This window comes from Phodopus roborovskii, unplaced genomic scaffold (genome assembly GCF_943737965.1).
Source record: "Phodopus roborovskii unplaced genomic scaffold, PHOROB, whole genome shotgun sequence".
Taxonomy (NCBI): Eukaryota; Metazoa; Chordata; class Mammalia; order Rodentia; family Cricetidae; genus Phodopus; species Phodopus roborovskii.
Window position 1 is genome coordinate 1,153,007 of NW_026125640.1, and position 14,632 is coordinate 1,167,638.

At 39.3% G+C, this 14,632-nt stretch overlaps 1 protein-coding gene across 1 annotated transcript in view; it reads left to right on the top strand.

The window, feature by feature from the left end:
• Otc (ornithine transcarbamylase) overlaps positions 1-14,145 on the top strand; it is a 63,024-nt gene extending 48,879 nt beyond the window's left edge. Inside the window, exons 7-10 of the mRNA XM_051177933.1 lie at positions 3,120-3,173; positions 3,260-3,409; positions 6,447-6,584; positions 13,980-14,145. Coding sequence (XP_051033890.1) covers positions 3,120-3,173; positions 3,260-3,409; positions 6,447-6,584; positions 13,980-14,039 — 402 coding nt within the window. The 3' untranslated portion in view covers positions 14,040-14,145. The remainder of the gene's footprint in view (positions 1-3,119; positions 3,174-3,259; positions 3,410-6,446; positions 6,585-13,979) is intronic.
• The last annotated feature ends 487 nt before the right edge of the window (positions 14,146-14,632 follow it).

Here is a 14,632-nt window from a genome sequence, read left to right on the forward strand (position 1 = left end):
GTGTAAGGTATGCTTTAGAATTGTCCCAACTTGGAGGCACAGGAGCAGGTTTCCATCCTTCTGGACTGGTTACTGCTGAGTGACAACAGGCATAGTGGAGTGGCAAGTTCTTTGATGTTTACAGTGAGAAGAGCAGCCTGCTAGCCAGAGAGTGGCCTTCTGACAAAAGCTGCAAGTTCTGTGTTGGAAATACACTTGCATGGCCTGTTATATATCCCAAACAATTTAACATAAAACACTACATCATTTTCTCTAGTCTTCAGCTGAGTCAATTTGGGTCAATGCATCCTTTTCTCTTAGTTTCCTAGGGTGGCCAAATCAAATTACCATGGACTGGGTGACTCAAAAAACACAGTAATATGTTGTCTGAAATCTAGGTGTTGGCACAGCTATATTCCATTTTTTAATTGACCTCTTCATGAATTACTCCAAGCCTTTCCTCTATCATGTTCATTCTGTGTTCATATAGCTTTATGGGCAATGTTACTGCCCTTCAAAATAATAGCATATTAAATTTAGGTCTACTGTCACTCACCATGGCCTCATCTAAAGTCCTTATATGTGCAAAGACCCTGTTTTCAAATAAAGTTATATTTTGCCCATTTGGCAGAGTGTGTGGTGGTGGTGGTGGTGGTGGTGGTGGTGTGTGTGTGTGTGTGTGTGTGTGTGTGTGTGTGTGTGTGTGTGGTGCAAGGGGATCAAAGCCAGGGCCTCATATATTCTGCCTAACTACTTTGCCACTGAGTTGGCAGAGAGAGAGGACAAGACCAGGTTGCAGAAACACATAGAGACAGCTGACCTGAACAAGGAGGAGCTAACCGGCCCCAGACTGATGGCTGGGATTCCAGCATGGGACTGACTCAGACCCCCCCCCCTGAATATGGGTTTCAGCTAGAAGGACTGATCAGTCTAAGGGACCTCAGACAGTGGAACCAGGATGTATTCCTGGTACACAAAAGGACCTTGCGGACACATCCCCCATGGAGGGAAAACTGCCTTAACCTAGAGACAGGAGAGAAGTCCTGGTCCCTACTTCAAATGACTTGACAGATCTACATGACCCCACCTGGATAGCATAGCCCTACATGTGGAATGGTAGATGGGGGATGGGAGGGGAGGGTGGAGAGGGTACATGTGAGGGGGGAGAGAGGGTAAGAGGGAGGGAGGGAGAGGGAACTGGGATCGACATGTAAACTAAAAAAATAATTAAATAAAAAAATGAGTGTGCAGGAGAAGAAGTTGAGTTATGATGTCCCAAACCACAGTGTCAGTCGACCTACAGAGCATTTTATATATGGAATGGCAACATAGAACTGTCTGGGCTTGGGCAGAGAGGGTCTGATTTTCATATCTACCTATCAATCACTCCTTGAATATATGGGGCCCTAGAAGGCTATGTTTGTTTGAGTGAGGTAATCTTCTACAGCTGAGTCAGTGTCACAAGGGAGCTGACAGAAGAGGCCACCTTCTGGCACCACCATAGCAACTGAGAATAATAAGTCCTTTAATCATGATTATTCATATTCGTGGGGGTGGGAATGGGGATATCACAATATTCAGCAGAAGTTCATACTAAAAATGCATAAAAATTGATTCATAATAAATAATAAGCATTCAAAACTGAGGAAGATGGAGGAGGGTGAGTATAAGTGTGGAGTTTGAACTGACACAATTCTATATGGAGGCACTGGAGATAAGACGAGAGTTCGTGAGCTGACATGTTCTGATGAAGACACCCACCAGAAGGAGGTGTTCAAGGGTGAAAGGCTGGGATGGCAGAAAAGAACAAAATGTGTACAGGGACGCCAAGAAGATTGGCTTGTCTGTGGCAGTACACTGAGAAGAATCAAAGGAGATGGAAGTAGAGGATGTAGCCAGAGAGGCTGGAGACTCTTAAGCTTTGACATAAGAAGCAAGTACTAAACAATTCATAATGTTGTGTACAAAACAAACAAGAGGGTGGGGGAAGCTCTTCATGGTGGCTCACAGAATGTCCATTAGTGCTAGGATAAGTAAACAAGACCCCCAGAATGCAAAATTACTTAATCATATATATATATATATATATATATATATATATGTGTGTGTGTGTGTGTGTGTGTGTGTGTGTGTGTGTGTGTGTGTGTATCACTTTACATACCAATCCCAGTTCTTTCTCCCTCCCATGACCCCCGGCACCCCTCCTACCACCACCCCCAACTTCACAGGGAGTGTGCTGCCTTCCAGGAGTGCATCTGTCAAGTCATTTGGAGTAGGGACTAGGCCTTCCTCCTGCCTCTAGGTTAAGGGAGTATCCCTCCATGGGGAATGTGCTCCCAAAGTCCTTTCTTGCACAGGGATACATCCTGGTTCCACTGTCAGAGGTCCCTTAGACTGCCCGGGCCTTCTGAGACCCATGTTCAGAGGGCCTGGGTCGGTCCAATGCTGAATTCCCAGCTATCAGTCTGGGGGTCCATGGTCTCCCCCTTGTTCAGGACAGCTGTCTCTGTGGGTTTCTGTAGCCTGGTCTTGTCCCCATTTTCTTATCAGTGTTAAGAATGAGTACCTCTTTACAGGCAACTTGCTTATCTCTTCAAATCATTCTAAATACATGTATCAATGGCATTTCAATACAAGTCCCACTCTCTTGGCAAAGAGTAAGGCAAGAGCCCATTAGTATTTAAATTGAATGATCAAAACATACCTAAGGAGAGACTTCAAAATATTGTTCTTGGAATGGATGAAGGAAAGCCATGTGCACAAAGGCACAGATAAAAATGCACTAGGCTGTACAATTATGTTTCTTACCCTCTTACGCCATTATAAGGGTCAAAGAGAGATCTGTCATTAGGTAGAAAATATCATGTTCTATATTTGTCTTTACAATTAAGGAAGACAGAGATAGTCCAGGAAACATGGAACAATTATTTGCCTTTTTAAAGACCAGAAGACAGCATGAAAGCTAATGTGCTCCTCGAGTGAACACGGAACATCTTTTTTAAAGCAAAAAGAGAGACTATTATTGAGCTTTATTTTGTTTTATTTTAAGTCATTAGCTATGTGGTAGGTAAAAGATATAATAGTGTCATATATAATTAAAGTATCTAATTACCCAAATAACTGTTTTTTTCTCCTTGTAGGGTTATGAGCCAGATCCTAATATAGTCAAGCTGGCAGAGCAGTATGCCAAGGAGGTATGCTCTTTACTTAGAATATTCAAATTGTCTTTCATTGTTCCATGCAGTTTTTGTTTTTTAACCAGCGAATTTCTCTGTGCTAGAATGGTACCAAGTTTGCAATGACAAATGATCCATTGGAAGCAGCACGTGGAGGCAATGTATTAATTACAGACACTTGGATAAGTATGGGACAAGAGGAGGAGAAGAAAAAGCGCCTTCAGGCTTTCCAGGGTTACCAGGTTACAATGAAGGTACAAACAGCTGCTTCACTGAAGGTTCATTAATTGCATCTATAAAGACTAAAAGCACCTCAGCACTCATTGATGGTAGACTGGCCTTTTATATCCTATTAAGAACTCACTGCATCACAAAATGATCCCTCTCCTCTGAAACATTAGTGATATCCTTTGGAAAAAAACACTTATGAAACGTAGGCTCTAGAGAAAATTAAGTTTCCCTCTCCAACAATAATCGAGATCCCCAAATGCTGTACTGTGTGTAAGTCTGGAAACACTGGGTTACTTTGGGTGAATGCAATTTCTTAAAATTTCTCCCATAAGGAGTGCTCCATAACTGTGCTCGCCAGGTTAATTCTTGCTTTTATTTACTAATGTCTGTTAAATAGCATTGCCAACTCTCCCTAGGGATTCGCAAGGGACACCCCTTCAATCTAATGCCTTCCAGGAAGACCAGAAAAGCTGCATATCAATCTTTTCTTCCTGATTGCCTCCTTCCCTTACCTCGACTCTTTCTTGTATTATCTGTAATGTTGGACGCTGCCTAATGCATGTTAAGCAAAGAAAACTACCACTCAACTAGATCTTCCTCCACACACTCTCTGCTTCCATCAATCTTGAGTAATCATCAGAATGGTCTGTGTATATTGCTAATACTCAGCTGGATAGCCCCAACTGCAGGGGTTCTGACTCAGTAGGTCATAAACATAAGAATTTTCATTCTATCTGATTCCAGGTGATGCAATTCTGCTACTTGAGGGCCACACTTTGAGAACCTCTGTTGAAAGCCTACCCCAAATGACAGGAGCACACTGGGGTGGAGAAGTAATTGCACAAACACACAAAAATTATGAATAAAATAACAAATAATTTTCTTTTCATTACATATCAAATAGAATGGAAATTTGAAAAAAAACACAGCAAAAATGTTTCTCCCCTTTAACAACTATTGTAAACAAACATGGTTATTTTCCTTTCTCTCTGCCCCTCTCACAACAATGATTATTTTCACAGATAGCCATTATCTGACATGTTTCTTTTCAGTCCATTTCTACACATTTACATATGTTTGCCCATTTGATACATGGTACTTTAGACATATTATTCTCACTTGCTTTTTTTCATTTGACAAAATTTAGATTTTCTTATCAATTCATTTAGATACTTTATGTTTGTAAAAATGAATTTGCTTTCATTTTTATTTTATGTCTGTGTTTTAGGTCCATGTATGTCTGTGCACCAATTACATTCAGTACTCATTGAGGTCAGAAGAGAGCATTGGGTCCCCTAGAGCTGGAGTTACAGACAATTGTGAGCCACCATCTAGGTACTGGGAATGGAAACTGCCTCCTTTGGCAGAATAGCCAGTGCTCTTAACTGCTGTCCCATCTCTCCAGCCCCAGGGCATTTTTGAATAAAGTTTTTGTTAAGGAACAGCATGCATGTAAAGAAAAAAAGCACAAACAATATGTATAAAGATGATCCCATTTCCACAGAGTGAATTTACTCTTAGCATCTAGATGGAGAAACATGACCGGTATCCCTGACACTTCCTTTCAATCACAACTCATTTCCAGAGGTTAACTCTATTTAGGTATTTTATTCTTTGCAATGTTGCACATAGAATTTCAAAGTACAACTGAATGATAATTTATTCATAATGATTCCTATTGCTTTCTTTTTAAAAGAATCTTAATTTTAAACAATCCTACCTTATTCACATTTCTTTATTTTTATATGTATTTATTCTTTTAAATTTCATTTTACAGTTCAGCCACAGTTCTCTCATCCACCCCTCCTCCCACCCCCTGGCCTACCCTCAGCCCACCCCTGGTCCACTCCTCCTCATGGATGCAGGCACTCATGATAAGTTTCTGGAGGAAGAATTTTTGTGTGATGTGTTATATACATTTTAAAATGCTAGTGGTGTCCATCCCAACAGGGTGAATAATTTGAACTCTTCTAGATGAATATTATTGTTCTTTCTCCGTAATCTTTTCTATTTACATTTTATGTTTTGTAAATTGAAGAGAAAATAGTATCTTGTGATTTTTAAAATTTGCCTTATTTCTGATTATGCTAAGCCTTTCTCATATTTATTGGTCATTTCCATTTCTATGTCATTACATTGTTATCATATCTTTACTTGTTTTCTGTCCCCCCTTTTATTACTGTATGTAGGAGCCTTTTGTACTCTGTGGTTATTCTTTTGTCATATATATTTCAAAAACTTGGTGGAGCTATTTTAACTTACCTATGGTTTGCCTCCTGCTTGCCTTGGGTGATTGTCTGATTCTGGTACTGTAAGCTTGCAGAATAATAATTTTACTGATGTATGACAGGTATAAATGTTACTTCCTTTCCATCCCATTTTGCCAGTACTTTAGAAGCTCAATTATTCTCAACTTAAAATGGAAATAAAATTTCAGTATGAAGGTAGTAATTTAGAGGTAAGAAAGCATGAGGCAATGTAGTTTTGAATCTGTAAGTGAAAAATGGATATGAATGGGGGGATGGCACTTTGGGGGATTAACTGTAGGTGAAAATTGAGAGTGGTAGCACATTTTCATTGGGAGGAAAATAACTAGGGCAAAGTGCTCAGAATCTTTTTAATGTGCTCCCACCTCACTGCTGTCCTCAAAATTATTTTAATCTGTGTCAAAGTATGCTTCAAATTCTAAAACTCGTAATTTGAAAAGAGGCTCAAAATATAATACTATTGCATCAAAGTAATTTTTTTTTGTATATTGCAAACTTTCGCTATCAACTACATATTAGGAGAGTTCATTACTAAAAATGTCCATTACCCTGCTAGACTGAATACCAGAAAAGAGAATTACTGGTTTAATTTGTAGTGAAGATTTCCCAAATTTAAAAGAGTGACTACAAAATGCCATAAGTTACAGGAACTTATTCATTATCCCTAGTATCTTTAAAACTTCACTCTGTCCCTTTACTTTACTTTGTAGGGATACATTATGCCAAGAAAATGTGTTATTAAATACCGAATAAAGTTAATACTTAAAATGCAATCTTATCCCTATCTCTTTAGACCGCTAAAGTTGCTGCGTCTGACTGGACATTTTTACACTGCTTGCCTAGGAAGCCAGAAGAAGTGGATGATGAAGTGTTTTATTCTCCACGGTCATTAGTATTCCCAGAGGCAGAAAATAGGAAGTGGACAATCATGGTAAGGAAAGGGGTGTGTGGAAGGGTAAGAACTGTACTGGGTGTTCATATGTCATCTATTTTTATTTTTAGGTTATATTTTACTTGTTTTTGAATGCAGGGGTGGCATGCAGTTCACATGGCATGTAACTGGAGGCCAGGGGAGATTCTTGCAGCAGTCAGTTCTTTACTTTCATTATGTGTGTCTTGGGAAACAAACTCAGCTCCTCATATTTGGTAGCAACTTGTCTCAACCTGCTGAGACATTTTTTGCCAGTCTAGTATCTTTTTTTGTTCAGACGTTCATAAGTCAGTACTTTGTATTAGTGCACATAGTATATTTTAATGAACTAAAACTGATCCCCTCCCAAATTCATCGATTTTAATCTAAATTCTAAGTGCTATGAGAAATAGCTACTATTATTGGCCAACTGTTACATGTTACAGAATTTCTCGATTTTAATCTATGTTCAGTAAAGATAATCCAGTGCCTGGTATAAAACAGGCATTCAAAAATTACCCTTCCCTTTCTTCCCTTCTTTTCCTTTTTTGTTCTTTTCTTGATACCTTAACCAAATGATTATAGCTCTCTGCTTGAGTTTAGCCATATAGATACATGTGTTCATAGGTATAGAACATTTCCAAAATTAATGTCAAATTTTAGTCCCTTTCAGATGAAGCCATTGGTCATCTTTATCACCGATATGCTAAGAAATATCAACCTTAAAACTGTTTTGCAATATTCAGTGGGAAATTTCTCTGGAAAACTGAAAACATACATACTATAAGTTAGTTCTACCATTTTAAAGCAATTTAACCGATCTCAATTACTACACTAGCAGAGTCTTAGCTGCAAACAGAAGACTCCATCCTAGGTGGATAAATGGAAAGAGGATCATTAATAGACATTAACAATCTCTTGGAAGAGGGCATAGAGTGAATCATTGTGGAGCATCACATAGCAAGAACATCTGCCACAGGCAGGGAATTACAGCAAATCGCCGTGGATATTTCATAGCCTTAAAAACCACAGATACAGACACCCGTCTGGTATCTAGGACCATTGAAATTGGATGCACTAGCTTCTACCTGCACATGGAACAGAAGATTCAATCTTTCAGAGAATGGCTTTCATTGTATGTTGTTCACTTGTATAGTAGATATAAATTATTACCATTCCTGAACTAAAACTTCAAGGAAATCTAGGCAATGTAGTATTAGCTTCTAGTCATAGTAGAGTAAAGCAAGTCAGGAAGGACTATCATCTTATTCTTTCTTTATCTGTCAGTGAGGATAGAATCATTGTAAACATTAAATAATACATGAAATATTTAGTATAGTGCCTAATGTATTATAAGTATTATCACAATTAACATAATTATTTTATTTGGGGTTGATCTGATACAGTGAACAGCAGGACACTAACTTTGTCCAAAATTGCAATTGCTTTGTCATTTAGGCTAGTCCCTGAAGAGTTAATGTTCATTTTACTCACCAAGTATCTGGCTAGGTGTAAGTTTGGACTTACTGGTTCTGAGATGGGACCAAAGTGTTGGTATTTCTAATGAGGACCTAGAGAACTCGGGTGCTATTGTATTATGGTGCACCATTTGATTAGTAATGATCTAGATGATAAGAAACAGAAAATGGAAGCTTTCCGACATTCACCTTAGGAAAAGACAGTAAATTTCCCCCTCCAACTCTATTTTTTTTAAATCATGAAAATACTATTAGTGTTAATTTTTATTTATTTGTATTGATTTGTTGATTGATTTTTTTTATTTTTAAAATAATCTTTCCTCATTTTACATACCAATCCCAGTTCCCTCTCCCTCCTGTCCTTTCGCTCCCCCCACCATCTCTGAACCACACCCCCATCCATTCCTCAAAGAGGATAAGGATTCTCATAGGGAGTCAATAAAGTCTGTCACATCTCTTTGAGGCAGGATCAAGGCCCTCCCCCTACATCTATGCTGAGTAAGATATCCCCCCATAGGGAATGGGCTCCAAAAAGCCAATCCAAGCACTAGAGATAAATCCTGGTTCCACTGCCAGTGGCCTCACAGACTGCCCACACCACACATCTGTCACCCACATTGTTTTAATCAGAGGGCAATTGATGTCCCAAAGATGATCTAATTAAATCTGTTAAGGCATAAATGATTAATTAAGAAGCCTGACATGAATATTGAAGAGGTAACAGCACATGGCTGTACTCCTTGTGGCTATGCTGGAGGATTTGTAGGACTCTTTGAGTTCCGTTCATTTCAGCCACATGATTTTAGCTTCCAAACTTCGCCAAATGCTCTGCCAGTCACTGGGAAATTTCAAATGAAAATACAAGAGGATAATATGCAACCCTCCCACAGCCTGTTACAATTCAAAGTGCAGAACATTTACAAGCATAATGAGACCTTGGAGGTCATCTAGACTGCATTCCTGTTTTACAGGCAATGAAATTCTCTGCTTGCTCAGAATGGCCTTTAGATTCAGCACCACTGTGATAATTTTGACAGGATGCTGTAAATGGACGATGCCTTACAATTGTTCTACTACTCCAGTAGCCACTAGGTACACATAGCTATTTAAATTTATATTAAACTTAATAAATTGAAGATCCAATTTCTCGGTCAAACTAACCTCAAAACCCACATTAAGTTCAATACTGTACGGAGCTAGTGGCTACCATATTAGACAGTACAGGCGGTCTTTTCATCACTGTAGACAGTTCTATTGAACAATACTACCATGGGGAATGATTTTCTACTATCTAACTTCATTTAAAATCAAAATGGAAGGAAGAAGAAAAGATACGACCTTGTTTCCATGTCTGAGATGCATACAATGACTACTAGGAGGTATGTCGCTCGCAGAAGGTAGAGCCTGTTCCTAAAATGTGTAAGATCTTTAAGCAGAAGTGTTCTCATTCAGTTCCTTTATAAGACCTCCACACTAAGTAATTTGGCACGGATCCATTCCCAGCATTCTCATGTACACATCATTCTCTCCATAGTACCCAGGCCTTTAGGCTCTTTCATTTTAAAACATTAGCAAAAGGCACCCTTTCCTCTCCAGAAAGTTTGGTTTTGTGTTTTCTTTAAGTGATAAGTTTTATTAGAAAGGGAAGTGAGAGAGAGGAAAGAGAAAACAGGCAAAGAGACAGACAGAGACAGAGAGAGGACAGAGAGCAAAAGGAGACAGGAAAAGTCCTGTGTGCCCCAGGAAAACAGCAGGAGAGAACAGGGAAAGAGAGCTGGTTGTGTATTTTTATGTGATTAGTAAGAAAGCAATACTTGCAAAACTCATGGTAGATATTCTTCCCTTTGTCTACATTTTCTTTTACCCTCACTGCTTGAAAAAGCCAAAAGAGACTCCTTTGAAAAATGCAAATACTTAAAAGCTTTGTTATCTGGTTTTCCTTAAGTACAGAACAACTTTGCAAATACAATTCACAGTAGTCGAAATCATTCACTCCTCTCCAACCTAGGATTGGTATATTATATGCTCTATGCCCAGTTAAATTTCAATTTCAGATGAACAATTTATCTTTAATATAAATATATTCCATACAGTATACTTACAGCAATGAAAAAAAGTATCGTTTAGCTGACATCTCTATGTAAGTATAAGTTTTAATTTGAGTCTACCTGGCAACACTGCCCATTTCTAATTTGTGTGTGTGTGTGTGTGTGTAGATATCAGTTTGACGTGTATGAGTAATAAAGGAAAACTGAAAATGCAGTTTTAGAATCTCATAGAAGAATTAAAACAGTTTTGCCTGTTACATTATTTTGTTCTAGAACAGCCTCACTGGGTCCCTTTTTCTTTTTATCAATGTTTCTCTTTACCAAGGCCTCCCTAGGCTATCACCTACTCTTACTTGATTCTTCAGCATCCTTTTAACTACTTTAAAATTTTATTATCTTAAAGTAACACCTTGTACTTTTTATTTCTTTGTCTATTTGTTGTACTGAAATGAGAGACAGTGATCATGCCTAAGAATAATGACCTTGTCTGTGATGTTCTTCACCATGTCTAGAAGAGTGCTTGCAACGTATCCTAAATATGTGTTGGAAGCATTATTTTCTACTCTAAAGGCAGTATATGATACTGGTCTTTGGAAAATAGGCTTTGAAAAATGGGTTTAAATTTAGTTCTGTGATCTTGGGAAAATAACTTTATTTAACCAAACTTTCTCACATGAAAAAAACCGAGGCTAAAAAATGAAGCAGATTTGAATGGTCTTGAGGATTTAATGAGGCAAGAGTTATCTGAGCACAGAGATGAGATTCTCAGGACAAGAAGAACAGACCTACTTCTTACCACCAACCATTGAGAAGAATTGTACCTCATCTTTATTATTTATAGTTCATGTATCTTACCACTTCATGAATATAAAAAGTCTTAAATGGTATGATGTACACAAACCAGTCAGCACAGGATAGCTACTTAAAAGTACATTTGGGGGTCTGGAGAGATAGCTCTACAGTTAGGAGTGCATAATGCTTTTGCAGAGAACATGAGGTCAGTTTCAGCATCCACAAAAGGAAGCTGATAACCCCCTACTAACTTCAGCTCCAGGGGATCCAGAGTTCTCTCCTGGATACTGTCTACACTTGCACATAACTACAATCACATGCACATGCCCACACACACGTGAACACATATACCCACAATTAAAATAAAATCTGTTAAAGCATATTTGGTGAACTTCATTGAAACACAACACTACATTGCTGCTGTAGCCTGAGTACACTGGTACATTACACTTGCTTAGAAGAATGTATTTCAGAGGCAACAAAGCTGCTTCTTTTTTAATGGTTTTTTGAGACAGGGTTTCTCTGTGTAGATTTTTAGACCAAACTCCCACCTGCCTGTGCCTCCCAAGTGCTAGAATTAAAGGTGTGTGCTGCCACTGCCCAGCCCTAAAACTGAATCTTAAGAGGAAAGTCGGCTGAGAAAGGCATCCCTCCAAAGAGAATGGGCTCCAGAAAGCCAGTTCAAGCACTAGGAATAAATTCTGATCCCACTGTGAGTGGTCATACAAACTGCCCAATGCTCCCAACTGTCACCCACATTCAGAGGGTCTAGTTTGATCTTATGCAGGTTCCCCCACTGTCAGTTCAGAGTCAGTGAGCCCCCACTAGCTCAGGTGAGCTTTCTTGGTGGGTTTTCCCAAAATGGTCAACCCCTTTGTTCATGTTATCGAACCTTGTTCTTTTTGACAGGACTTTGGGAGCTTGGCCCAGTGCTTAGCTGGGGTGAAGGAAGGATGGGATAGCAGGAGGAGGAGAGGGAGTGGGAATTGGGATTGGTATTTAAAAATGAGAAAATATTGTTTCTAAAAGTTAAAATGTGACAAAACAGCAAAATTTTACCAAAAAAAAGTAGAATCGGAGAATTTAGCTTTTTTCTTTTCATTTTTTATTTAAATATATTTTAATATTTTTACATACCAATCCCAGTACCCTCTCTCTCCCTCCCTCCTATCCCCCCTGACTCCCTGTCCTATCACATTCCCTGCCCACTCCACAGGGAGGGTGATGCCTTCTAGGAGGAGGGATCATTAAACTCTATGAAGTCATTTGGAATAGGGTCTAGGCCCTCCCTCCTGCCTCTAGGCTAAGGGAGTATCCTTCCATGGGGAATATGTTCCCAAAGTCCATTTGTGCACCAGGGACACATCCTGGTTCCACTGTCTGAGGTCCCTTAGACTGGTCAGGCCTCTAACTGAGACCCACGTTCAGGGGGGGGGGGTCTGAGTCGGTCCAATGCTGGTTTCCCAAATATCAGTCTGGGGGTCCATGAGCTCCCCCTTGTTCAGGTCAGCTGTCTCCGTGGGTTTCTGTAGCCTGGTCTTGACTTCTTTTCTTATCACTCCTCCCTCTCTGCAACTGGATTCCAAGAGTTTGGCTCAGTGTTTAGCTGTGGGTGTCTGCTTCTGCTTCCATCAGCTACTAGATGAGGGCTCTAGGATGGCATATAAGTTAGTTATCAATCTTATTATCAGGGAAGGGCATTTGAGGTAGCCTTTCCACTGTTGCTCAGATTGTTAGTTGGGGTCATCCTTGTAGTTCTCTGGATATTTCTCTAGAATCAGTTTTCTCTTCAAAACTATAATGGCTCCCTCCATTATGGTATCTCCTTTTTGGTCTATTAGTCCCTGGACTCAATCTTCCTGGTCTCACCTGATCTCCTCTCCTCCCCTTCTCTTTCTCCTAACTCCCTCTCCACTCACTGCCCCCCTACTCTCTGCTCTTTCATTTATAAATGATAATGATGCATGCCCAAATTAGAAGGTCATTGCATTAAATGAGATAATGCATGACAGTTCACTTCTAACTCACCCAGTTATTTGTACTAGTGGCAGGAAATATTTTTGACTGACAGATAATAAGGTATTTAGTATACTATATTGACAAGTACCCAAACAAGTACTTGCTCTGTGTGTGTGTGTGTGTGTGTGTGTTCACTATTATTGTTTCTGATAGCTTTCTACGGTCCCTAGCATGGATATTGGAGAGAATAAAGTAAAAGTGTCAATGACTATTTGTGGTTCACAGCCCAAGACCAAGTTACACTCTTGTCTGTAAAGATAACCATCTTTTCTTTCTTTATTTTACATGTCTATCGCTGTTCCCTCTCCCTCCCTCCCTTTTACCCTCTCTGCCCCCTCACATGCACCCTGACCACTCTCCCCTCCCATCCCCCACTCCAATCCCATATGTAGGGCAATGTCATCCAGGCGGGGTCATGTAGATCTGACAGGTCATGTGAAGTAGGGACTAGGACTTCTCTCCTGTCTCTAGGTTAAGGCACTTATCCCTCCATGGGGGATGTGTTCGCAAGGTCCTTTTGTGCACCAGGGTGGTCCTTACTCACCCTCAACATTAATGGTCTTAACTCACCTATAAATTGAAGATAACCATCTTTTCCAGAGGACAAAAATTCAGACGGCAGGAGTTATTCATCAGCCTGAATAGTTTACATTTATTATTACTTGCATATGGCTTCTCCCAAACTTCTCTAGGTTCCAAGTGGCCAAACCACAGAGTAAACATGAGGAATGGGGCTAGGGGGAATTATATGGCTATAAGACCAGCCAGTATGCATGTTCCATCTACTTACTGAAACACCCAGTCATTTCAATCACTATGGCCTCAAATTTCAGTCTCTGAGTGAGTCCTAAGTAAGCATGATGCTTATGAATATGTTTGAGTCTGTCTAATCCCTCAGGGTCTTCTCTTATCCGAACAAAAATGAGTATCAGTTGAGAACTGTCCTTATATCATGTCCTTGGGAAAACACATTTTAACTCTAGGTGTAAGAAACTGAAACCTAATTCTCTTGCTTTGGGTCCCAAGGCAGAGTGTTGTTAATATTTATCAATTTCTTTATCTTTCTTATGTCATCCCAGGCTGTCATGGTATCCCTGCTGACAGACTACTCACCTATGCTCCAGAAGCCAAAATTTTGATGCTGTGATGCATGCCAAGAGAAAAACAATGCTCTTTAGCAATAGAATAAGTCAGTTTATGGGAAAAAAGGAGAATTTAAAATGTAAACAAATCCCTAATAAATGGTATGAATAATATATGTCATTGCTTTGTTCTTGTGAGACTTTCTAGAAGCCCCTGGTTTAAGTGTCAAGGTACTTTAATATCCTGCTTGACTGGGTTTAAACTTACTCTTTAGTTCACAGTTTCTGAATTACATTTGGGTATCAAATTAATTATCATACATATTTCCTTCTGTTAAACATAAAACACTACACTTACAATGCATAATGTCTTACTCATTAAATTTAACCTATGCTTATTACCTTAATGAATGATAATTCTTGCTCATTTATAAATAAACATTTGCCAGGCAGTCAAGTGCTAGTAGTTCACTATGTTCACGGGCCTTAAGAAAAAGTTAAGTGACAGACATCCTGCAAATAGAGTGCAGTTTTCAGGCCAATGAGGAAGACAGACAGTCACAGAGAAACCATAAAATTCTTTTAAAATAACAACTTGAGCACAGGGAAGTATTTTTCAAGGTATTTATGGGAAGAAGGGAGCCCTTCAA